We start from the raw sequence: 25292 nt of genomic DNA, 5'->3' as shown, positions 1-25292 counted from the left end.
CTCAGAAGTACGGTGATGCAACAGGACAACAACCCAAAATACATAAGTAAATCAACAACAGAATGGCTTCAACAGAAGAAAATACACTTTCTGGAGTTGAACAGTCAATCCTGACCTCAACCTGATTGAGATGCTTTGGCATGATCAAGTGAGCGGTTCACACCAGACATCGCAAGGATATTATGGAACTCAAACAGTTTGGAAAGAGGAATGGTCCAAAAATCCTCCTGACCATTGTGCAGGTCTGATCCACAACTAAAGAAAACATTTGGTTGAGGTTATTGCTGCCAGAGTGTCAACCTGTTATTAAATCCAAGGGTTCAGATACTTTTTCCAACCTGCACTGTTTACGCAGTGTGTTCAATAAAGACATGACAAATATTCATTGTGTGATTAGTTATTAGTTTAAGCAGACTGTGTTTGTCTATTGTTGTGACTTAGACGAGGATCAGATCAAATTTTATGCAGAAATCCAGGTAATTCTAAAGGGTTCATATACTTTGTCTTCCCACTGTATGTTTGATGAATCTGAAAAAAATCATCCCACACTCAGCCCCGCTCCACATTCTCACCCAGTCAGGATCCGCTACTACTTGTGGCAGTGACAATGCTTACTTTTTACTAAATGGTACAACCTAAATAGAATTTGAGACGATGAGTAGCCTACATAGTATGCAATTTAAGTATGGAGCACGCTAGTATGGGTATTCTTAAAAGGCCAATGACTAACAAGGACTTGGCATGATGGCACTAAACAGACTGGCACCCAGGCTAGCAGGATACCAAGGTGGGTCTGATTAGGGCCAGAATGTAATGTAAATCTGTACCTTGTGCTTTGAGAATGGCAGCTTTGCCTCTTCCTGCTCCAGCTCCCTGGTTCTTGTTCTTCATACTCTTTAGCATGGGTGCGTTCTTCAGCATGTCAGGGAGAATTAGGAATCGGATCTTGCTGCCTCGGATGTACACCTGCTCCAGCTGGGCTACACAGCCGTCTCTGTGGGTCACTGTGATGTTGGCCATCTGGAGGAGGCAGAATGTGTAATAAAAAATACATCACATCTAGATAAGGAAAGGAGGTAGGTAGGTTGTGGAGGACTACTTTATGTGTTGCTGAGGAACCCTCAACTCCTTTCTCTTATATGGAGGTGGGTTTTGATGACTGGTCGCGGGATTTGCTAGCAACAACATTGAGTCACCTTCAGTCGATTCTTGTAAAAATGTAAATTCTGAAAACGCTTCTCGTTTTTCAAGCAAAGGATTTTAAGGGAGTATGCGAGCATGCTCATTCGGTTAGCCGAGCTCGGCTAGGCATACTTAAGCATGACACCGGAATAAGGTCAGGGGTTACGGTTAGGGTAGGGACATCAAGGTACCCGGACAGCACAGACCAATTGAATCTCAGCTTACCTAATATGTAGTATGAGCAACAAGGGGGAAAAAAAGTTGGTGGCTCCGGTGGAAGCGCCGCAGTTGTAGCGTTTTCAGAATTTCATTTTTTACAAGAATCGAGATGAGATGGTGACTCAATGTTGTTGCTAACAAATCCCATGACCAGTCATCAAAATTCAACTTCGCCTTGATATAAGGGAACAGAGTTGAGGGTTCCTCAGCTACTTTATGGGGGACTCAGGGATCACAGAGGCTGATTTGCTACTCTTTATTTTACTGATGTAGCTGGCAAGGTAACTACAATTTTACTTAAAAGAAAAAAAGTATTTAATTGCCAGTGCCGAGTTAGTAGTGTAACTAACACGTAATGTAAGCTAATGCAGTACATGTTTCAACCACTCGACTGAAGTTCTGTCTGAAGAGAATGAACTAGCTAGCTACCACCGCCAGTTCAGCTCTAGACTAGCTATCAGTTTGATGAAATAATTAAGACACACAAATGACTAGAGGAAGTCTGACCACAATTGATTTGATTGTGCCGCCTGGCTCAGGCTTGCGGTCTCTCCTTCACTGCAGCCAAGGTGAGTAAAACATTTAAACGTGTTAACCCTCGCAAGGCTGCAGGCCCAGACGGCATCCCCAGCCGCGCCCTCAGAGCATGCGCAGACCAGCTGGCTGGTGTGTTTACGGACATATTCAATCAATCCCTATACCAGTCTGCTGTTCCCACATGCTTCAAGAGGGCCACCATTGTTCCTGTTCCCAAGAAAGCTAAGATAACTGAGCTAAACGACTACCGCCCCGTAGCACTCACTTCCGTCATCATGAAGTGCTTTGAGAGACTAGTCAAGGACCATATCACCTCCACCCTACCTGACACCCTAGATCCACTCCAATTCGCTTACCGCCCAAATAGGTCCACAGACGATGCAATCTCAACCACACTGCACACTGTCCTAACCCATCTGGACAAGAGGAATACCTATGTGAGAATGCTGTTCATCGACTACAGCTCGGCATTCAACACCATAGTACCCTCCAAGCTCGTCATCAAGCTCGAGACCCTGGGTCTCGACCCCGCCCTGTGCAACTGGGTACTGGACTTCCTGACGGGCCGCCCCCAGGTGGTGAGGGTAGGTAACAACATCTCCTCCCCGCTGATCCTCAACACTGAGGCCCCACAAGGGTGCGTTCTGAGCCCTCTCCTGTACTCCCTGTTCACCCACGACTGCGTGGCCACGCACGCCTCCAACTCAATCATCAAGTTTGCGGACGACACAACAGTGGTAGGCTTGATTACCAACAACGACGAGACGGCCTACAGGGAGGAGGTGAGGGCCCTCGGAGTGTGGTGTCAGGAAAATAACCTCACACTCAACATCAACAAAACTAAGGAGATGATTGTGGACTTCAGGAAACAGCAGAGGGAACACCCCCCTATCCACATCGATGGAACACTAGTGGAGAGGGTAGTAAGTTTTAAGTTCCTCGGCATACACATCACAGACAAACTGAATTGGTCCACTCACACAGACAGCATCGTGACGAAGGCGCAGCAGCGCCTCTTCAACCTCAGGAGGCTGAAGAAATTCGGCTTGTCACCAAAAGCACTCACAAACTTCTACAGATGCACAATCGAGAGCATCCTGGCGGGCTGTATCACCACCTGGTACGGCAACTGCTCCGCCCTCAACCGTAAGGCTCTCCAGAGGGTAGTGAGGTCTGCACAACGCATCACCGGGGGCAAACTACCTGCCCTCCAGGACACCTACACCACCCGATGTTACAGGAAGGCCATAAAGATCATCAAGGACATCAACCACCCGAGCCACTGCCTGTTCACCCCGCTATCATCCAGAAGGCGAGGTCAGTACAGGTGCATCAAAGCTGGGACCGAGAGACTGAAAAACAGCTTCTATCTCAAGGCCATCAGACTGTTAAACAGCCACCACTAACATTGAGTGGCTGCTGCCAACACACTGACACTGACTCAACTCCAGCCACTTTAATAATGGGAATTGATGGGAAATGATGTAAATATATCACTAGCCACTTTAAACAATGCTACCTTATATAATGTTACTTACCCTACATTATTCATCTCATATGCATACGTATATACTGTACTCTATATCATCGATTGCATCCTTATGTAATACATGTATCACTAGCCACTTTAACTATGCCACTTTGTTTACATACTCATCTCATATGTATATACTGTACTCGATACCATCTACTGTATCTTGCCTATGCTGCTCTGTACCATCACTCATTCATATATCCTTATGTACATATTCTTTATCCCCTTACACTGTGTATAAGACAGTAGTTTAGGAATTGTTAGTTAGATTACTTGTTGGTTATTACTGCATTGTCGGAACTAGAAGCACAAGCATTTCGCTACACTCGCATTAACATCTGCTAACCATGTGTATGTGACAAATAAAATTGGATTTGATTTGATTTGATTTGAGAGTCTGTTGTAATGTTTTTTTTTTTGGTTGTAAAAGCCTTTATTACAGCAAAGACATTAAAAGTTGCATTCATTCTTGAATGCAAATTCTGAAATTGAAAAGTTTAGGTCTATTTATTGTTGAGGCTAAGGATTCAATTGTCGCTTTATTTTATTTTAAAACTAACATGCTTGATTGCATTTCACATCATGAATGACTCATATGCTGTGTGATGATGAATAAATGATTGATTGATACAGTAGCCTATATAAGTGTTAACATGTAGGTCTAAGTAAGTTACGGTATTAAGACTAAACAGGGTGCGCTCCTAGACCTACAGCTCCATGGTGGTCATACAAGGCTTCTATACTAAGCCTAGTAATGATAATGACATTACCTATTATAATAACAACAACAATGATAAAGGAGGGTTATTATTAAAAATATCATTTTTATGACAATTTGGAACAGTGTAAGCAACACTAAATGAATTACAAATAATAACAGAGGCTGGTCTAACGGGGGAAAAAAAGTGTAAAGCCTTAATTACAGCATAGCAAAGATTAAAAACAGCCGCATTTGTGAAATTGTTGCATGAGGCTTGGTGCTCACGGAATCAGTAGGCTATCAACCAAAACACTCAAAACAGGCAACAGAAGCAGGATCACTATTAAAAGGACAGTTTAAAAGGACATTAGAAGAGACTTGCTTGGGCCAAGAAACACAAGCAATGGACATTAGACCGGTGGAAATCTGTCCTTCGGGTCGGAATTTGAGATTTCGGTTCCAACTGCCGTGTCGTTGTGAGATAGAGAGTAGGTGAGTGGATGATCTCCGCATGTGTGGTTCGCAAAAAATCAAATCAAATTTTATTAGTCACATACACGTGTTAACCAGATGTTATTGCGGGTATAGCGAAATACTTGTGCTTCTAGCTCCGACAGCGCAGTAATATCTAACAGTTTCACAACATATACCCAAAATATATGTAAATCTAAGTAAGGAATGGATTAAGAATATATATATATATATATATATACGTCAGAGCTGCATTGGACTAAGATACAGTGGCATATACAGTGGGGCAAAAAAGTATTTAGTCAGCCACCAATTATGCAAGTTCTCCCACTTAAAAAGATGAGAGAGGCCTGTAATTGTCATCATGGGTACACTTCAACTATGACAGACAAAATCCAGAAAATCACATTGTAGGATTTCTAATGAATTTATTTGCAAATTATAGTGAAAAATAAGTATTTGGTCACCTACAAACAAGCAAGATGTCTGGCTCTCACAGACCTGTAACTTCTTCTTTAAGAGGCTCCTCTGTCCTCCACTCGTTACCTGTATTAATGGCACCTGTTTGAACTTGTTATCAGTATAAAAGACACCTGTCCACAACCTCAAATATGTATGTCCAATATGAAAAAATATTGTATTTAAGATGATTTGGCATTCTTTAAGGGCTCCACAATGAGCAGTGACGCTCCTCTGGGTGTAAACCTGAAGTTCTCCTTATACTGCAACACAACGTAGAGAAATTGTGTATGGTGCAATAAATTACAAGAGTACATACAAAAAAATAAACATTGTTGACAGTCTTGAAAAAATAAGAAAGAAATAAAACACATATCTCATTTAAATACTTTAATTATTATTTATATCATAACTAGTATAACCTTTATAGATAATTTTGCACATTTTCCATCGTTTTCGCCTAATTATTAATTTACAAAGGGGAACTGTTATTCTGAATAGTCCAAAAATCCTTGACCCAGAAGAACTTAGTTATTCTTGCACTCTTCAGTGGTGTTTCGTTTGTAGTTTTCTCTGAATATAACCATATGGCTAGTTAGCTTACTAGCTAGCTGAACAGAACTGTCTGTGTACACTAGAAACCATTCCTCAACAGTTCACATACGTCAAAGCTGTAGCTACCACTTTGAAGGATCTAACCGTTAACTTAGTGAGCGAATCGACCATCAAGTCGACCTACCAGATGTAAATAATGCTAACGCTATCTGTTAGGGTAAGCTAATTTCGTTGTTAGCTAGGCAGTCCTAGCCAACACCCTCATGAGGCAATCCAACTCCGGAGAATTAGCTAGCTACCATCTGTAAACAAGTCTGACTAACTTGGGTTTTGCATCTAGCAGCAAAGAACAATCCAACAGAATGTCAGGTAAATGTAGTTATGTTCTAGCTAGAGAGTGGTTTTGAAATGTAGAGTTTGGTAGTTGACCCCACTTAATTTAGCTAACGTTAGCTAGCTAGCCACCAATGTAAACAGTGGAGCCAAAGCACCCCATCCATTTCATGACATTGTCACATGTGAATACTACTTGCTTTCTATATCAGTGGTGCTAAAGGAATTTCCAATCCACGAGAAAAACATTAATTAACTAGCTAGCTAGTTTTGTAAACATGATTTGAATTCATTTAGAGAAGCTTGCCAGAACAGCAAGTAACAGACAGATTTAGGCCCAGATGAGGACCAGTATCTATGATTGTGTACTTCTTTGCATCAGCCTCATATCTTGTTTTTGACAGGTGATGCCATTCTGCTGAATGTACCTGTCATTCGGCAGCTGTACCACTGGGACTGTGGATTAGCCTGCGCAAGAATGGTTTTGAAGTACGGGAACATTTCGTCATATACTTTACATACACGGTACACAGACTTGCATGTGTCGGCATTTTAACTACAGTAGATACAGACAATTGTGACGCTGAAGACCTCATCATGCAAGTGTCACTTTTTGTCCATGATTTGGCAGGTACCTCCACCCTGTGAGTGATGAAGAGTTTCAGGGTGCTTGCTGGGAGCTGAAGCTGACGGAGAGCGTGTGGACAATTGACTTGGCCTACCTCATGTGCCAGCTGGGGGTCAGGTACCGCTTCTGTACTCAGACACTGGGTGTTGACAAGGGCTTCAGGAATCAGGTAACGAGGCAACACTTTGTAGACCATCACAAGAAGTACAACAGTTATAATGTATAAGTATTTTTCATTGTCATGTACCCATTAAAAGGAGACCATTGCGCTCTTCCGGAAGTTTGGTTGTTGCATAGAACCTGTGAATTCACACTCAAAAAGATGTTGCATAGCTTTTTTTTTGCATTGCATCAGGGATAATGTACACAGATGTTTTGGCTTTGCAGCATTTTTCAGTGTGTAGAAGGCGGCTGCTAAAATGTCCCTGATGAAATTAGTGAAATAAATACAACGATTTTAAAAATGAAGTAAGCTTTATGCAACATCTTTTTGATGGCGGACCCATCACACCTTTTTTGATGTAGCCCACCATAACAAATATCCTTAATTAATTAACCTGAGACTCTTATCATGTATTTGTTCCTTTCATCTTTTTCCAGTCCTTCTACAAAAAGCATTTTGACACTGAGGAAGACAGAGTGAACAAACTCTTCCTTAAGGCTGAGAGCAAGAATGTCGTGGTGAAACAATGGTTAATTAACTTTGTGAAAAATAAAGACAAATTGTTCCAAAACTACCAGCTTGTCTGGTTAGTAATAGTTGTTTTCCAGACCTAGAGAGAGAATAACTAACAGATCCTAACTTTCTCCCTTTTTCAATGTCACCTGTAGCTCTGTGACAATTCAGGAAATCCAGGAACATGTTGACCTGAGCCATGTGGCCATAGTGCTGGTCAACGCTGTGGTTCTGGTGTGTGAACTCTGCACTTCGCCTGTCAAGTACTGCTGTTTCCTGCCTGTGGGCCAGAAGTGCTTCTGCAGGAAGCCAGAATACCAGGGTCACTTTGTGGTGGTGTGTGGCTTCAACCGGAGCAGCGGCTGCATCTTCTACAACAACCCTGCCTACTCAGACCGTGAGTGGTCCCTCTACACATCTCTAACAGTTAACAGGGCCACTGACATACCAGACCCATATATCATTCAGTATAAGTGTGGAATAAATTGCATTGTATTTTGGGCATTAAAGTTCTACATTTAAACGCTTCTTAATAAATTGCACAATAACATTGACACCTGACGCCTGCATGGTGCATTGCATGAACATGTAACCAGAGGGTGAAAGGTTGACCATGTTCTTGGCAGTAATCACAGGGAGATTGAGTAAGAGTGAAAATATCACATTGACAGAAAGCCTTTGGGTGTTTTACTTGCAGGCGTGTGTTGCACCAGCATTAGTAACTTTGAAGAGGCTCGAATGAGCTACGGGACAGATGAGGATATTCTGTTCATCTTCAAGGAGAGCTGATGGTGGCGGTGCAGATGACAATGCAGATGGTCTCCACAACATCATAGCGTCCCATCCTCACTATGATGAAACAACAGTGGGTCTACAGGTCCCTGAACAGGGACTGCTGGTTCCAGCTCTGGCCCAGTGTTGTCGATGGGCCTGGGCTGTCCACTCCAGTGCTAACATGGCTGATTGCTCACAGAACATACAACACCACTCCAACGTCACCACACATAGCCCATGCTAGTCGTCAGTGTCTAAAGGAATAACAGCTGAAGAGATCAACAAAGCAAGTGTGGTTTTTATGTTGGTTGGGAGACCAGCAGATAGATGAAATAGAATAAATTAATTTTGACACTGTCCCCTTTTTGTTTAGTTTTAGTTGATTCTACCAATTGACATTGTGAAATATTTAGCAGTGCAAGCCTATTAATCCTATTCCTAATGCTGAGTGGACAAAATGCCAATGACACTCAAGTTGTTTCTAAACTTGGAGACGAGGGCAAAACAATGCACATACGAGGGCTTACGGCAACATGATGCTTTCTTAATGGTTTATTCTGGTGTCATGTATTTGTCATGCAAGTCTGATGGGCCATGTATAGCTGCTTTCCTCCCCTAAGACAAGCCTAGTCTTATGTTATTAATAGTTTGATTTGTATTAATTGTATTTATTAAGGATCCTCATTAGCTGCTCAGCTACTCCTCCTGGGGTCCAGCAACATTAAGGCAGTTATATAACATTTAAAACAGTACATGACATTACATTTCATAACACTTTGCCCAATACATATAGTGTTCCTTCAGTCCACTACTCCACTATCACATATTTACAATACAATATCCATGTGTACGTGTGTGTAGAGTGCATGTCTTATCATGTGTATGTGTGTGCGTCTCTTCACAGTCCCCGCTGTTCCATAAGGTGTATTTTTATGTTTTTTAAAATCTGATTCTACTGCTTGCATCAGTTACCTGATGTGGAATTCCATGTTGCCAGGGATCTATGTAGTACTGTGCTCCTCCCATAGTCTGTTCTTGACTTGGGGAATGTGAAGAGACCTTTGGTGGCATGTGTTTGTTAAACTTAACTTATTATTTAGAATTGGCTAATAACAGGGAATAGAGGGAGAAATAGTTTTTGAAGGACTCAGGTAATTAATGTTCATGAAGTCTGATGTGTTGTACTACGATAGCAAACCCATTTCACAAACTAATTTTCTTAATTCAAAAACGCCTCGACCAATAGCCTGTTTATGGAACCAAATCTGCCCGGCAGGCTTAGATGTCGGCAATCGGGACATCATGTTCAACCTCAGCCAGCTGCTTTGAACAGACTTTGCTCTTGTTGTGTGCACCAGTTAATCAGTTAACTTCGTTTTCATCGGAAGGTCCCTTTTCAGGGTTGCACTACATGCCTCAATCTCCATGCTCTTTAAGTTAGAAAAAAGAGAGAATGGAGACAGTGTAAAGTCTAAAATACTCAGTACGGGGTATGGATGCATTGTAGGTTTTTCTTCAGTGTATGACTTAACGCTATAGTAAGGTTTTAAAGGATTTATCATAAGATGTTTTCTGTTGAAAACCGCAATCAAGTAGAGACAACACATAGAATGACACCTTTATTTAATTCTCATTCAACATTTATTTTTACATTTTGGTATCATGGATGATATAGCACTATGGTATTTGTACCAGCCATAATTATGTATTATTTAATTAATATTTTAAGATATTTTCCCAATCTACTAATTGGGTGGGAAGACAATTTATTCCTGGTTGTGTATTTGTTATCTATTAAAATGGCAAACTTTTTTTTACAATTCCAATTACGTACTGTAATCAAAATAATTTTAACAAATGGCTGGCTTAATTGGTCTGTTCATACTCTTGATGGCACTAGACATGTCTGCCTCAACAGTGACTTCATGTCTATAGTGCAGCCCGTCTCCATGTAGAGGTCCCTTCAGAAAGCATGGATCTTCTACTCTTTGATTATGTTGGGTTTGAAGTCCTGCTTGGTGGCCCTGGTGAGCTCCTCTGCATACTCTTCATACCTCCCAGTCATCTGCAAATAGTTACAGCAAACTACTTCATGCAAATGTAATAGATGAGGGTTGTGTTATCGCCTAACTGAAAGCTAGAAAGGTAGACCAGATAGTGATGTCTGTTAGGGAAACATGCATTTCCAATAAGGACGCAATGAACTGCTATTACTACCAAAAACATGAGCTGAAATCATGTAAAATATGTACAATTCTTATGAAATAAGGTTCTTATGAAAGTAGTTCACCTTAAAACTCCATTTGTCACTGATTTGCCTGGTCAGGTTGAGGTCCATTTCAGTCACAAGGAGTCCGTCACGGGTTCTGGACAGGCCTGGTGAGCGGCTGCCATCCGGAGCAGCCACATAGCTTGACCCATAGAAGTATCCGAAATCTTGGTGAGCTATAAAAGAACAAAGACAGAATTCTGGTTGACAATGAGCTTTTCAATAAAACTGGTCAGAGGAATCCCAACTGAATGACAGATGGCTCGTGTCTACCTGGTCAGATTTCACCTATGTGTAACAAGAGTAGGGCAGGACTGCATGTTCAAACTGACACTTTATACATGGGTAATGAAGTCTTTGGATATGAGTGTGGATATAACGTTCAGAAACATGACACTTGTTGACTTGGCTGCTTTCCCCAGGCCTGTTCTGAGTGTCAACAGCAAACAGACACTTTGCTTTGGGGTATGGCTCATACAGTGAGGACCAAAAGTGTTTGGATAGTGACACATTTGTTGTTTTGGCTCTGTACTCCAGCACTTTGGATGATACAATGAATATGAGGTTAACGTGCAGACTGTCAGCTTTAATTTGAGGGTATTTTCCTCCATATCAGGTGAACAGTTTAGAAATTACAGCACTCTTTGTACATAGTCTCCCATTTTAGGGAACCAAAAGTATTTGGGCAAATTCACTTACATCAAGTATACAAAACATTAAGAAAACCGTCTCTTTCCAAGACAGACTGACCAGGTGAATCAGTCTTGATGTAATTTGTTAAATCTACTTCAAATCAGTGTAGATGAAGGGAAGGAGACAGGTTAAAGAAGTATTTCTAAGCCTTGAGACATGGATTGTGTACAGTCTGTGTGCCATTCGGAGGGTGAATGGGCAAGACAAAATATTTAAGTGCCTTTGAACGGGGTATTGTAGTAGGTGCCAGGCGCACCGGTATGTGTTGAGAACTGCAACGCTGCTGGGTTTTTCACACTCAACAGTTTCCCGTGTAAATCAAGAATGGTCTTAATGGGAAACAGACGCATCACAAATCCTCAACTGGCAGCTTCATTAAATAGTACCAGGAAAACACTAGTCTTAATGGCAATAGTGAAGAGGCGACTCCGGGATGCTGGCTTTCTAGGCAGAGTTGGAAAGAAAAAGCCATATCTCCGACTGGCCAATAAAAAGAAAAGATTAAGATGGGAAAAAGAACGGACACTGGAAAGAGGAACTCTGCCTAGAAGGCCAGCATCCCGGAGTCGCCTCTTCACTGTTGACGTTGAGACTGGTGTTTTGCGGGTACTATTTAATGAAGCAGCCAGTTGAGGACTTGTGAGGAATCCGTTTCTCAAACGAGACACTGTAATGTACTTGTCCTCTTGCTCAGTTTTGCTCCCGGGGCCTCCCACTCCTCTTTCTTTTCTGGTTAGACCAGTTTGCGCTGTTCTGGGAAGGGAGTAGTACACAGTGTTGTACGAGATCTTCAGTTTCTTGGCAATTTCTCGCATGGAGTAGCCTTCATTTCTCTGAACAAGAATAGACTGACGAGTTTCAGAAGAAAGTTCTTTGTTTCTGTCCATTTTGAGCCTGTAATCGAACCCACAAATGCTGATGCTCCAAATACTCAACTAGTCTAAAGAAGTCCAGTTTTATTGCTTCTTTAATCAGCACAACAGATTTCAGCTGTACTAACATTATTGCAAAAGTGTTTTCTAATGATCAATCAGCCTTTTAAAATGATAAACTTGGATTAGCTAACACAACCCTCCAATTGGAACACAGCAGTGATGGTTGCTGATAATGGACCTCTGTACGCCTATGTAGATCGCAGGAGCTTCTCTCTCAGGTGGGTCACTTCTGTTTTCAACTGATGATGAAAATACTACGCTAACACAACAAGCACCATGTTTAAAAGTTAAAAAGTTAATTAACAGCTAGAAAGGTGGGATTATTGTCAGGCTACCTGTTACTTGTTTTTATCTAATCATTCATTTATAGTACATTATAGTTCATTACATTTCATTATAGTACAACGGTTTGATTTGTCTAATCTTAGCAATTTCTTCTTAGCTAGCTACATAGCCGTCTTTGTATCAAAGATAATTGCGTAATTATCGTATTTCGTCGTCCTAACGTAGTCTACACTGCTTTCTGCCCAGCAGCTAGCTAACGTCCACTAGCACAGCAGCTAGCTAACGTCCACTAGCACTGTAGAAACTATTACACTCAACGACTCGATTAGTGTAGTGTTAGCTAGCTACATAGTTGTCTTTGCTGTCCTCGTATCCAAGGTAATTGTGTAGTTTAGAGTGTGTAGACTTAGAGTGATTATCTTAATTTACCGAGGTTAGCTAGCCAACTATTTGTCGTCCTTAACGTAGGAGTCACTGCTAGCTAGCTAGCCAACAGCTAGCCAACGTCTTCCGAATTGAACTTCAACAACCCGGTCAACATTCCGCCTCGCTCCACAGGTAGTATCACATTTTCATTTCACTTCATTACAGTCCAACGGTTTGATTTGTTTGATCGTAGCTAGCTAGCTACATAGCCGTCTTTGTATCTAAGACAATTGTGTAGTCTGGAGCAATTTTCTAGGTTAGCTAGCCAGCTATTGTCGTTCTTTTAACGTAACGTTACGTAATCAACACTGCTAGCTAGCCAGCTAGCCCCCGAATAGCAGCACTGTAGAAACTATTACACTCGACGGAACGACTTGATTAGTGTAGTGTCAACAACGTAGCCACTGCCAGCTAGCCTACTCCAGCAGTACTGTATCATTTCAATCATTTTAGTCAATAAGATTCTACGTAAGCTTAACGTTCTGAACATTCGATAAGTGTAGTCCACTTGTCATTCCAATCTCCTTTGCATTAGCGTAGCCTCTTCTGTAGCCTGTCAACTATGTGTCTATCTATCCCTGTTCTCTCCTCTCTGCACAGACCATACAAACGCTCCACACCGCGTGGCCGCGGCCACCCTAATCTGGTGGTCCCAGCGCGCACGACCCACGTGGAGTTCCAGGTCTCCGGTAGCCTCTGGAACTGCCGATCTGCGGCCAACAAGGCAGAGTTCATCTCAGCCTATGCCTCCCTCCAGTCCCTCGACTTCTTGGCACTGACGGAAACATGGATCACCACAGACAACTCTGCTACTCCTACTGCTCTCTCTTCGTCCGCCCACGTGTTCTCGCACACCCCGAGAGCTTCTGGTCAGCGGGGTGGTGGCACCGGGATCCTCATCTCTCCCAAGTGGTCATTTCTCTCTCTCCCCTTACCCATCTGTCTATCGCCTCCTTTGAATTCCATGCTGTCACAGTTACCAGCCCTTTCAAGCTTAACATCCTTATCATTTATCGCCCTCCAGGTTCCCTCGGAGAGTTCATCAATGAGCTTGATGCCTTGATAAGCTCCTTTCCTGAGGACGGCTCACCTCTCACAGTCCTGGGCGACTTTAACCTCCCCACGTCTACCTTTGACTCATTCCTCTCTGCCTCCTTCTTTCCACTCCTCTCCTCTTTTGACCTCACCCTCTCACCTTCCCCCTACTCACAAGGCAGGCAATACGCCGACCTCATCTTTACTAGATGCTGTTCTACCACTAACCTCATTGCAACTCCCCTCCAAGTCTCCGACCACTACCTTGTATCCTTTTCCCTCTCGCTCTCATCCAACACTTCCCACACTGCCCCTACTCGGATGGTATCGCGCCGTCCCAACCTTCGCTCTCTCTCCCCCGCTACTCTCTCCTCTTCCATCCTATCATCTCTTCCCTCTGCTCATACCTTCTCCAACCTATCTCCTGATTCTGCCTCCTCAACCCTCCTCTCTTCCCTTTCTGCATCCTTTGACTCTCTATGTCCCCTATCCTCCAGGCCGGCTCGGTCCTCCCCTCCCGCTCCGTGGCTCGACGACTCATTGCGAGCTCACAGAACAGTGCTCCGGGCAGCCGAGCGGAAATGGAGGAAAACTCGCCTCCCTGCGGACCTGGCATCCTTTCACTCCCTCCTCTCTACATTTTCCTCCTCTGTCTCTGCTGCTAAAGCCACTTTCTTCCACTCTAAATTCCAAGCATCTGCCTCTAACCCTAGGAAGCTCTTTGCCACCTTCTCCTCCCTTCTGAATCCTCCTCCCCCTCCCCCCTCCTCCCTCTCTGCAGATGACTTCGTCAACCATTTTGAAAAGAAGGTCGACGACATCCGATCCTCGTTTGCTAAGTCAAACGACACCGCTGGTTCTGCTCACACTGCCCTACCCTGTGCTCTGACTTCTTTCTCCCCTCTCTCTCCAGATGAAATCTCGCTTCTTGTGACGGCCGGCCGCCCAACAACCTGCCCGCTTGACCCTATCCCCTCCTCTCTTCTCCAGACCATTTCCGGAGACCTTCTCCCTTACCTCACCTCGCTCATCAACTCATCCTTGACCGCTGGCTACGTCCCTTCCGTCTTCAAGAGAGCAAGAGTTGCACCCCTTCTGAAAAAACCTACACTCGATCCCTCCGATGTCAACAACTACAGACCAGTATCCCTTCTTTCTTTTCTCTCCAAAACTCTTGAACGTGCCGTCCTTGGCCAGCTCTCCCGCTATCTCTCTCAGAATGACCTTCTTGATCCAAATCAGTCAGGTTTCAAGACTAGTCATTCAACTGAGACTGCTCTTCTCTGTATCACGGAGGCGCTCCGCACTGCTAAAGCTAACTCTCTCTCCTCTGCTCTCATCCTTCTAGACCTATCGGCTGCCTTCGACACTGTGAACCATCAGATCCTCCTCTCCACCCTCTCCGAGTTGGGCATCTCCGGTGCGGCCCATGCTTGGATTGCGTCCTACCTGACAGGTCGCTCCTACCAGGTGGCGTGGCGAGAATCTGTCTCCTCGCCACGCGCTCTCACCACTGGTGTCCCCCAGGGCTCTGTTCTAGGCCCTCTCCTATTCTCGCTATACACCAAGTCACTTGGCTCTGTCATAACCTCACATGGTCTCTCCTATCATTGCTATGCAGACGACACACAATTAATCTTCTCCTTTCCCCCTTCTGATGACCAGGTGGCGAATCGCATCTCTGCATGTCTGGCAGACATATCAGTGTGGATGACGGATCACCACCTCAAGCTGAACCTCGGCAAGACGGAGCTGCTCTTCCTCCCGGGGAAGGACTGCCCGTTCCATGATCTCGCCATCACGGTTGACAACTCCATTGTTTCCTCCTCCCAGAGCGCTAAGAACCTTGGCGTGATCCTGGACAACACCCTGTCGTTCTCAACTAACATCAAGGCGGTGGCCCGTTCCTGTAGGTTCATGCTCTACAACATCCGCAGAGTACGCCCCTGCCTCACACAGGAAGCGGCGCAGGTCCTTATCCAGGCACTTGTCATCTCCCGTCTGGATTACTGCAACTCGCTGTTGGCTGGGCTCCCTGCCTGTGCCATTAAACCCCTACAACTCATCCAGAACGCCGCAGCCCGTCTGGTGTTCAACCTTCCCAAGTTCTCTCACGTCACCCCGCTCCTCCGCTCTCTCCACTGGCTTCCAGTTGAAGCTCGCATCCGCTACAAGACCATGGTGCTTGCCTACGGAGCTGTGAGGGGAACGGCACCGCAGTACCTCCAGGCTGTGATCAGGCCCTACACCCAAACAAGGGCACTGCGTTCATCCACCTCTGGCCTGCTCGCCTCCCTACCACTGAGGAAGTACAGTTCCCGCTCAGCCCAGTCAAAACTGTTTGCTGCTCTGGCCCCCCAATGGTGGAACAAACTCCCTCACGACGCCAGGACAGCGGAGTCAATCACCACCTTCCGGAGACACCTGAAACCCCACCTCTTCAAGGAATACCTAGGATAGGATAAAGCAATCCTTCTCACCCCCCCTTAAATGATTTAGATGCACTATTGTAAAGTGGCTGTTCCACTGATGTCAGAAGGTGAATTCACCAATTTGTAAGTCGCTCTGGATAAGAGCGTCTGCTAAATGACTTAAATGTAAATGTAGATATTCCATAAACAGATGAGGCATTTCCAGCTACAATAGTCATTTACAACATTAACAATGTAGTTCTGATCATTTGATGTTATGTTAATGGACAAAAAAAGTGCTTTTCTTTCAAAAACAAGGACATTCCTACGTGACCCCAACGGTAGTGTACATGCATGTAAAATTCTTGACAGAAAGATGCAGTGGTGAGTTGAAATAGAGATATGCATATGACTATATTTTGTCACAGACGGGATAAGGCAGGAGAGGACAAAGTAATATGCATGATATTACGCTGTCCTAAAAAAAAGACAAAGATTCATACCTTTTTTTCCATCCCCAGAGGTGAACTCATTGTTAAAGTGCTCCTACATAAAACAAGAGATATCCTTGTCAGAAAGAGAATCATGATGGCACATACATAATGTAATTTACACCAGCTGTGAAGTCTAGCAGTGGCATATATGGCTATACACAACAGAAGGAATACCAGTATACTGTAGATAATTGGCCTATGGAGGCAGTAGGGGGCAGCATAAAATAGATGTTACAATGCCTCTAGGACTTGGCTCAATAATAGGTGGTTGTAATAGAGAAAGATGTGCAGCAAAACAATCCTGTCTTTGGTGGTACTTACTGTCCCAACACGGTTGATTCCACAGGTGAAGCAGTGGTTTGCTATAGCTGCATTCCTAGCCTCGATTGACCACATGGGCTCACTGAGTCCTCCAACAGTTGCAGAGGGGTTGAAGATGATCTCTGCTCCGTTCATGCTGTACATGAACCAGTTGAGAGGGTGATGGCGCCCATAGCAGATGTTCACAGCAATCTTTCCAAACTGGGTCTGAAACACTTTGTGGCCAGTGTTTCCCTCCATGTAATATGTGGACTGAGTTAGAGAGGGAAGAAGAATATGTCAAAGCAAAAGTCTGTGCATATCTGCATCGAGTACAGTATATCTTCCATAAAAACATGTAAGAGGTGAGCATAACAAGGTTACATGTAAGGAAATATAGAAACAAAATACAAAAATTAAAGAAGGTTCAAATAAATTCTCATAGAAATACATTAGACCTGTAGAGGTTAAGGAAATTGTTGATACTGTAAGTGTCAGTGTAGGACAATAAACATGAGCAATGAACATGTCATACATGCCATGTCATCTGCATGAGTATGCAGAATCCATTGACCTGTAAATAGGTTTAGTGGATGACATGACTTATTGAAAATTGCCCGAAATGAGCGTGCACCCATGTCTTCCTAGATACACCATTGTGTGAGCTGGATATTAGGACTTACTGTTTGATAAACAAACAGGACACGATTCGATTAATATGTACACGGTGATCTGCTCAGAACTTGTTGTACACTTACAGTGCATTCGGAAAGTATTCAGACCCTTTGACTTTTTCCACATTTTGTTACGTTACATCCTTACTCTAAAATGGATTAAATAAATAAAAAATCCTCAGCAATCTACACCCCATAATGAAAAAGTGAAAACAGGCTTTTAGATTTTTTTGCAAAAAAAACCCAACTGAAATACCTTATTTACATAAGTATTCAGACCCTTTTTTTATTTTTCCTTTATTTAACCAGTCAAGTCAGTTAAGAACAAATTCTTATTTTCAATGACGGCCTAGGAACAGTGGGTTAACTGCCTGTTCAGGGGCAGAATGACAGATTTGTACCTTGTCAGCTCGGGGATTTGAACTTGCAACCTTCCGGTCACTAGTCCAACGCTCTAACCACTAGGCTACCCTGCCGATTTGATTTGAAATTGAGCTTAAATCAAACCAAATCAAAATCAAAATCAAATAAAATGTATTTGTCACATACACATGGTTAGCAGATGTTAATGCGAGTGTAGCGAAACGCTTGTGCTTCTAGTTCTGACAATGTAGTAATAACCAACGAGTAATCTAACCTAACAATTCCACAACTACTACCTTATACACACTAGTGTAAAGGGATAAAGAATATGTACATACAGATATATGAATGAGTGATGGTACAGAACGGCATAGGCAAGATGCAGTAGATGGTATCGAGTACAGTATATACATATGAGATGAGTAATGTAGGGTATGTAAACAAAGTGACATAGTTTAAAGTGGCTAGTGATACATGTATTACATAAAGATGCAGTAGATGATATAGAGTACAGTATATACATATACGAGATGAGTAATGTAGGGTATGTAAACATTATATTATGTAGCATTGTTTAAAGTGGCTAGTGATATATTTTACATCAATTTCCATCAATTCCCATTATTAAAGTGGCTGGAGTTGAGTCAGTGTGTTGGCAGCAGCTCAGATGCATCCTGTTTCCATTGATCATCCTTCAGATGTTTCTACAACTTCACTGGAGTCCACCTGCGGTAAATTCAATTGATTGGACATGATTGAAAAGGCACACTGTCTATATAAGGTCCCACAGTTGACAGTGCATGTCAGAGCAAAAACTAAGCCATGAGGTCGAAGGAATTGTCCATAGAGCGCAGAGACAGGATTGTGTCGAGGCACAGATCTGGAGTATTGAAGGTCCCCAAGAACACAGTGGCCTCCATCATTCTTAAATGGAAGGAGTTTGGAACCACCAAAATTCTTCCTAGAGCAGGCCGCCCGGCCAAACTGAGTAATCAGGGGAGAAGGGTCTTGGTCAGGGAGGTGACCAAGATCCTGATTGTCACGCTGACAGAGCTCCAGAGTTCATCTGTTGAGAAGGGAGAACCTTCCAGAAGGACAACAATCTCTGCAGCACTCAACCAATCAGGCCTTTACGGTAGAGTGGCCAGGCGGAAGCCACTCCTCAGTAAAAGGCACATGACAGCCCGCTTGGAGTTTTCCAAAAGGCATCTAAAGACTCTCAGACCATGAGAAACAAGATTCTCTGGTCTGATGAAACCAAAATTGAACTCTTCGGCTTGAATGCCAAGTGTCAAGTCTGGAGGAAACCTGGCACAATCCCTACGGTGAAGCATGGTGTTGGCAGCATCATGCTGTGAGGATGTTTTACAGAGGAATAGACTGGGAGACTAGTCAGGATCGAGGGAAAGATGAACAGAGCAAAGTACAGAAAGATCCTTGATTAAAACCTGCTCCAAAGCGCTCAGGACCTCAGACTGGGGCGAAGGTTCACCTTCCAACAGGACAACAATCCTAAGCACACAGCCAAGACAACGCAGGAGTGACTTTCAGTCTCTGAATGTCCTGGAATGGCCCAGCCAGAACCCGGACTTGAACCCGAGCGAACATCTCTGAAGAGACCTGAAAATAGCCGTGCAGCAACGCTCCCCATCCAACCTTATAGAGGTTGAAAGGATCAGCAGAGAGGAATGGGAGAAACTCCACAAATACAGGTGTGTCAAGCTTGTAGCATCATACCGGAGAAGACTCGAGGTTGTAATCGCTGCCAAAGGTGCATCAACAAAGTACTGAGTAAAGGGTCTGTTTTTGCTTTGTCATTAGAGGGTATTGTGTGTAGATTAAAAATATTTTAATCCATTTTAGAATGAGGCTCTAACGTAACAAATTGTGGAAAAAGCAAAGGGGTCTGAATATTTTCTGAAGGCACTGTACGTGTACATAACCTTTCAGACATAGAAAGCTCGGCATGTACTGCACGGCAAGTATGGCAGTAAAGTAGGGTAGGAGGTGTGCTGTCCACACATGCAAGAGCCCTCTCTGAACCCTGTAATTTAACTAATGCCAGTGTGCTTTCACTGTTAAATTCATTGAGTCTCACTGGAAAACCATATTCTGTGAAAGAAGGAACCAGTTCCCTTGTTCATGGATAGGTTGTGGACAGAGGCACAGACCACCATGGGAAGAATCCATAGGGCCAGCTGTGAGACATACAGTACTGTATACTGGGTGTTTTGTCACTTTGTGACAAATTGGGCAGTATACATACAATTGTTTATTGATTGTTTGATCGCTGATAAAAAAAGATTGATTAGTGTACTGACCTCGTTGAAGTCTCCCACTCGGGGAATGTGATTCTTCCTGGTTTTACCCAGCACGCTGCCCGAGTTAGAGACCACTACTGCCGTGTTCCACAGAACGTTGTGTACCTCCTCTCGCTCCAAAATGGGCGATATCACTACCATATTGTATTTCTTTGCCAGCTAAAGACAAACAAGAGTAGTTTTAGACATGGGTCATCATACAAAGACACAAGGCTGGAATTGCCCATCTTTATCAGCACACATACAGTATGTGTACATACAGGGATGTATTGTGGACAACAACGCATTGCTACATGCTGGAATGCTGATCTCCGATGGGAGCTGGTGTTTGTTTACATGTTTTAGTCCCCAAGCTGAGCATGAATTCCTGCTGCAAACATTTATTATTCAATATTATTACTCAATATTATTAGTCAATATCATTAGCTTGCGAACTAACCTACAGTACAACCACTCTGTTTCTTAAAACAGTATACATTCAACAATTAGGCCTATATAAATGTTGTAGAATGTGCCTTGTAAATTAATCATAATGGAACATTATTTCACATGCTAAATAATACACTAAGGAGCAATGCCAATCTCCAATCTATGCAATGACATTATTTAACTGTTTCATATCTGTTAGTTGCTGTAAAAGGAATTTGTAAAACTTCAGTGTAGGTGTGCATACTTACTGACCATACTATTAAATGGCTACTACTCTGACTGTTTTCAGAGTATGAGTCACTAGCAGTGTTGCATTAGACATCTCACCTCGCCTCACCTCTCACCTCTCACCTCTTGGCAGAAGCGGGTAGTGTATCCTTCTTCTGCAGACTCAGCAAATTCTGTCCACGGTTCTTTCTCCCGGGTACAGAAAGCAAAGGGCATAGCTGTGGTGGGGAACAAAGCAGGATCATCTCTAAAAACTCAAGGCAGTAAGAGTAAGGCAAGAGAGCAGTTAAACATCACTTTGGGTGCATATCATAAGTACATCTCTCAGAGGACAGAAAATATGCTCAAACTATTTGTCACATGATCCTTCTTTACACCATGAGAAGCATTTTGGTGCAAACTTCTGTGTACGCTTATCAATGCCGTAAATAGTTGTGGGAATGGGGGTCACCTCCCTTGCGGGACACTTTGGGGTGAGTTGAGCATGTTTCTATACTGGGAGACTCTAAGGAACCAGAGTAATGCACTCCTCATTCACAACACATCAAAATGCCATTCAGGAGCCAAAACAAATAGGACAACAGACTGTTTGGTGTGCTGCTGACGTCCCTATGACCAATTAAGGACAAATGAACCTACTGCCGTATACCCAGATCCTATCACCTTGGCTAATCCAATATCACCCTGTTATAATTTCTACAGTTACTGTAAAGTGAACCTACACAACTTGTATCCTATTTAAAGTGGAATTACCTTATTCTCTGGAACAAATTGCACAAAGAAAAGTTTTGGGAAAGCATTGATAAGCTTTAATAGGCTACCCCAGTAAGACTGACATTGAGTTATGTCACTCACTCCAGGCCTCCTGGAAGCAGACAATGTTGACCCCACACATGGCCGCCACATCCACCATCTCACCAATCCTTCTGTGGAGCGCTGTGATCTGGGCAGAGGGATAAACACAGGGATCAGTCACCAAGCCTCATGCACCTTCTCAACACTGCTCATAGCAAGGACTTGAAAGTGCAATTGTAACTTCACATATATAATGAGAAGGAAGAGATAAAGCCATAGCTTTAATCAATATTGTAGTAGGCGTTGGTTGGTAAAATAAATGGAATCCAAGTAGTCATTCTTCTCTAACCTGATCCAGGACAGGGGCATCAGTGGGCAGGACGATGCGGTTTTGAATGAGGCCCACCCGGACAGTTCTCGGGGTCCTGAGCTGCTCCGTGGAAGCTTCAAACATGTACCCCTGAAGCTCAAAGTCCCTCTCCAAAGCTATCTCCACTGCACATGCTGGTAGAACCAACTTCCTGCAAGAGATTGTCAAATGTGCTGTAAACCTTTTAGTTTCAAGGAGGAAATAAATCAATATGTGGAGGGCCAGAAGGTCAGATAACCCTAATTACCCAGACAAAAATTACTTCATTGACTCTCATCTGGGTTCACAGACCCTCAGCAACACATGTACTGCTAGTAAAACCTACAAACAAGTGCATTTTTGTGTGATTGTAATAACAGTTGGCTAACTAACAAAATACCAAAACATTGTTTTTGATTTAACTATCCCTTTAATTTGGCCAATGCTGCCAGGGTGTAACAAACATATACTCAGTGAAAGGCTCAATACTGCCCCCATCTACAGGCACAAATACAACAGAGGTTGAAAGGACACCTACTGGTCAAAGTCCACTTGATTGTAAATCATTAACTCACTATGCAGAACATCATAGTGCAAAGGAATCGTTAGATAGGAAAAATAAAAACAGCAATATTTTCCTATATGTTTCACTTTATAGTAGCAGTGTCAAAATGTGGCCATACATACTGTCCAAATAGTTATGAAACTTGATCTATTTTCTCCTTTAGCCTACTATCCAGCAGATCTGACCCGCTTGCTTACAGCTGCACTAGGGTTGGACAGGTTTCCACTGTAGATTAAGACACCATAGGAGCCAGTGCGAGATATGGCTCGGAAAACATACCTCAATCCAGGGATGAGAAATGCATTGCACTCAATGATTTATACATACAATAGATGACTGATAGGTGGTGCTGTGTTGAAGCCACCGTGTCTCCATCTTGGCACCTCAACCATTGTAAAAAATGTTTTGGACGCTAATAGAAATGCATTTTTTAATGTCTCTATTTGTTTTGTATTATGTATGTATTATTTTAAAGACACCTTAATGTATGCTTTTAAAATATATTATGTGATCTAAAAATACATTCATTCCATTCATCAACTCAAATTGCTCCTTTTGTAATGACCACCCAGAAACAGTGTTGAATCTTTTTTGGCATTGTATGCATGTAAGAAAACTGTGGCAAGACATCAGTAGGTTTATAATTGAACACATTTATGAAGATTTTACACTATTGTGGAGAGATGTACTGTTTGAAAAACATTAAAATATATATATACATTTCCTTTAAAGTATATATATTTTTAGATTACTAATGTTACTGTCCCAACTACAATAAATACATACTTAAATACATGCAATTTTGTCAATTTAAATACTGTAAAATTCCATTCATTCCTATGGAGGACTTCTACTGGGGAGTGTCACAAAGGAGCTGATTGGCTGACACTGCCATTCCAAAATTTCTGCTTTGGCTTCTGCTACCTAGTATGAGGACGAAAAGGAAATCTATCTTAACATTAATAAATGTGAACTCATAGCTGTCAAAAATTGTGTGACACCTTCATATTATGGTATTCCAGTAAAAGAAGAACTTACATATTTAGGCATAACCATTACAAAGGATCAGAAGTCTAGAGGCTTACTAAATTTGAACCCTCTTATTAAAAAAACAGAAGCTAAATCAATGGCTACAGAGGGACTTATCTTTAAAAGGTAGAGTCCTAATAACCCAGGCTGAAGGTATCTCTAGACTAACATATGGTGCTCTATCTTTATATCTTGACCGTAAAATAAGCAAGGAGATAGACCAGATGCTTTTCAACTTTCTGTGGAGAAACCATACCCATTACATTAGGAAAACTGTTGTAATGAACACTTATGAGAATGGTGGACTGAATTTTCTGGACTTTACTACTTTAAATAATACTTTTAAGATCAATTGGATAAAACAATTCCTAAGAAGACCCACTTCTATCTGGAATTTTATTCCTTATCATGTCTTCTCTACTTTTGTGGCCTTAACTTCCTGTTGTTTTGCAATTATAATATTGACAAAGTTCTGCCAACCACTATATGAAGAAGTTTAAGGAAAACATCAACTCAAATCGCTCCTTTTGTAATGACCACCCAGAAACAGCGTTGCATTTTTTTTGGCATTGTATGCATGTATGAAAACTGTGGCAAGACATCAGTAGGTTTATAATTGAACACATTTATGAAGATTTTACACTATTGTGGAGAGATGTACTGTTTGGATTCTTTCCATACAATAGAAATAAGCTGAAACATTTTTATGTAATTCATTTCATTATTCTTTTGGCCAAATTTCATATACACAAATGTAAATTTACAAACAGAAAACCACATTTTCGTACCCTACAAAAAGAAATTGAACTGTATTTTAAGACAGTTAAATGCTCTACTAACAAAAAAGCTGTTAGAATTGTAAGTATATGTATGTCCCTTAAGGTCATTGTGTAATTGTAATGTGATATTGTACCCCCTAGCTCGATTGTCCATTGTTTGTAATATATGTATGCTTGTGTTCCCTCATGTGCTTTATGTATTGATTTGTTGTTAATAAAAAAATACAAAATACAAAAATTTAAAGGACGAAAAGGAAAGTTTTCAGGAAAAAAATAGCAGTCTTTCAATCCTTTCGATGTAAATTGGGATAAATTGACGATTCGGAGTACAATGTCTTTCTCATCACTGGATTGGGGTATGTTTTCCGAGTCATATCTCGTGCCGGCTCCGTGTTGTCTTAACCTGTACAGAAATACTGTCTGACCTAGTGCAGCTTTAAACAAGCGGGTCGGATCTGCTGGCTAGTAACCTACAGACATGATTTTTTAACCCTGATATTGTTGCGTGCAGAATTCGACAACAACTCACTTGGTTTCTTTTCCAAACAAGATTCGTTTAACTTCTTTCAATTCCTCCTCTGGAATATGTTTCTCCAATGTCTTCTCCAGAGATTCAAACTCAGACCCCGCCATTTTGAGGCTCCTTCTGTATACTGTCCAAGCCTTGTGCGTGTGTTTGTGAATCCGATAGCCTAGTAAACCCACCCCTTCGACTATTGGGCAAAGTCTACCAGCGGAAATGCAACCATCCCGATTCCATCACATTTCTCATCGTCAAAAGTCATTGTCAGCACTACAGGAAGTATGCTTTTGACAGGTCTCAGGTGTAGTATCGGACTAGGGT

General features: G+C 42.5%; 2 protein-coding genes across 6 annotated transcripts; one reads left to right on the top strand and one right to left on the bottom strand.

Annotated features, from left to right (window-relative positions):
• Nucleotides 1-4612: 4612 nt before the first annotated feature.
• LOC135514226 (protein GUCD1-like) lies at nt 4613-9894 on the top strand. 5 transcript variants are annotated; one of them, XM_064937546.1, is made up of 6 exons: nt 4613-4664; nt 6395-6515; nt 6622-6787; nt 7219-7310; nt 7450-7691; nt 7992-9894. In XM_064937546.1, exons 2-6 carry the CDS (start codon nt 6469-6471, stop codon nt 8081-8083), a joined length of 639 nt encoding a protein of 212 aa, XP_064793618.1. In that variant the 5' UTR covers nt 4613-4664; nt 6395-6468; the 3' UTR covers nt 8084-9894. The 5 variants fall into 5 exon arrangements, with proteins under 5 accessions (XP_064793618.1, XP_064793615.1, XP_064793619.1 ...); XM_064937543.1 differs by lacking the exon at nt 4613-4664 and adding an exon at nt 5640-6026; XM_064937547.1 differs by lacking the exon at nt 4613-4664 and adding an exon at nt 5641-5874 and having other exon boundaries at nt 6395-6479.
• Nucleotides 9675-25160, bottom strand: upb1 (ureidopropionase, beta). Its single transcript, XM_064937542.1, has 9 exons — nt 24978-25160; nt 22076-22247; nt 21787-21874; nt 21055-21149; nt 20275-20433; nt 16938-17189; nt 16626-16668; nt 10359-10513; nt 9675-10133 (listed from the first exon to the last, which is right to left on the bottom strand). The coding sequence occupies exons 1-9, from the start codon at nt 25079-25081 to the stop codon at nt 10050-10052; spliced, it is 1152 nt and encodes a 383-aa protein (XP_064793614.1). The 5' UTR covers nt 25082-25160; the 3' UTR covers nt 9675-10049.
• Nucleotides 25161-25292: the final 132 nt, after the last annotated feature.

The sequence above is a fragment of the Oncorhynchus masou genome, chromosome 25, assembly GCF_036934945.1.
Source record: "Oncorhynchus masou masou isolate Uvic2021 chromosome 25, UVic_Omas_1.1, whole genome shotgun sequence".
Lineage (NCBI taxonomy): Eukaryota > Metazoa > Chordata > Actinopteri > Salmoniformes > Salmonidae > Oncorhynchus > Oncorhynchus masou.
Note: the sequence above shows the minus strand (reverse complement) of the source record. Positions and strands in the feature narration are given on the sequence as shown.

Bases quoted from the DNA above. Each gene is read 5' to 3' on its own strand.
- LOC135514226 (XM_064937543.1), top strand. The intron at 6,516-6,621 runs GTACACAGACTT...ATGATTTGGCAG, and splicing joins TCATATACTTTACATACACG to GTACCTCCACCCTGTGAGTG. The intron at 7,692-7,991 runs GTGAGTGGTCCC...TTTTACTTGCAG, and splicing joins CAACCCTGCCTACTCAGACC to GCGTGTGTTGCACCAGCATT.
- upb1 (XM_064937542.1), bottom strand. From the start codon at position 25,081: ATGGCGGGGTCTGAGTTTGAATCTCTGGAGAAGACATTGGAGAAACAT. The intron at 22,248-24,977 runs GTGAGTTGTTGT...AATCTCTTGCAG, and splicing joins TTGTTTGGAAAAGAAACCAA to GAAGTTGGTTCTACCAGCAT. The intron at 17,190-20,274 runs GTCAGTACACTA...TCTCTAACTCAG, and splicing joins GAGTGGGAGACTTCAACGAG to TCCACATATTACATGGAGGG.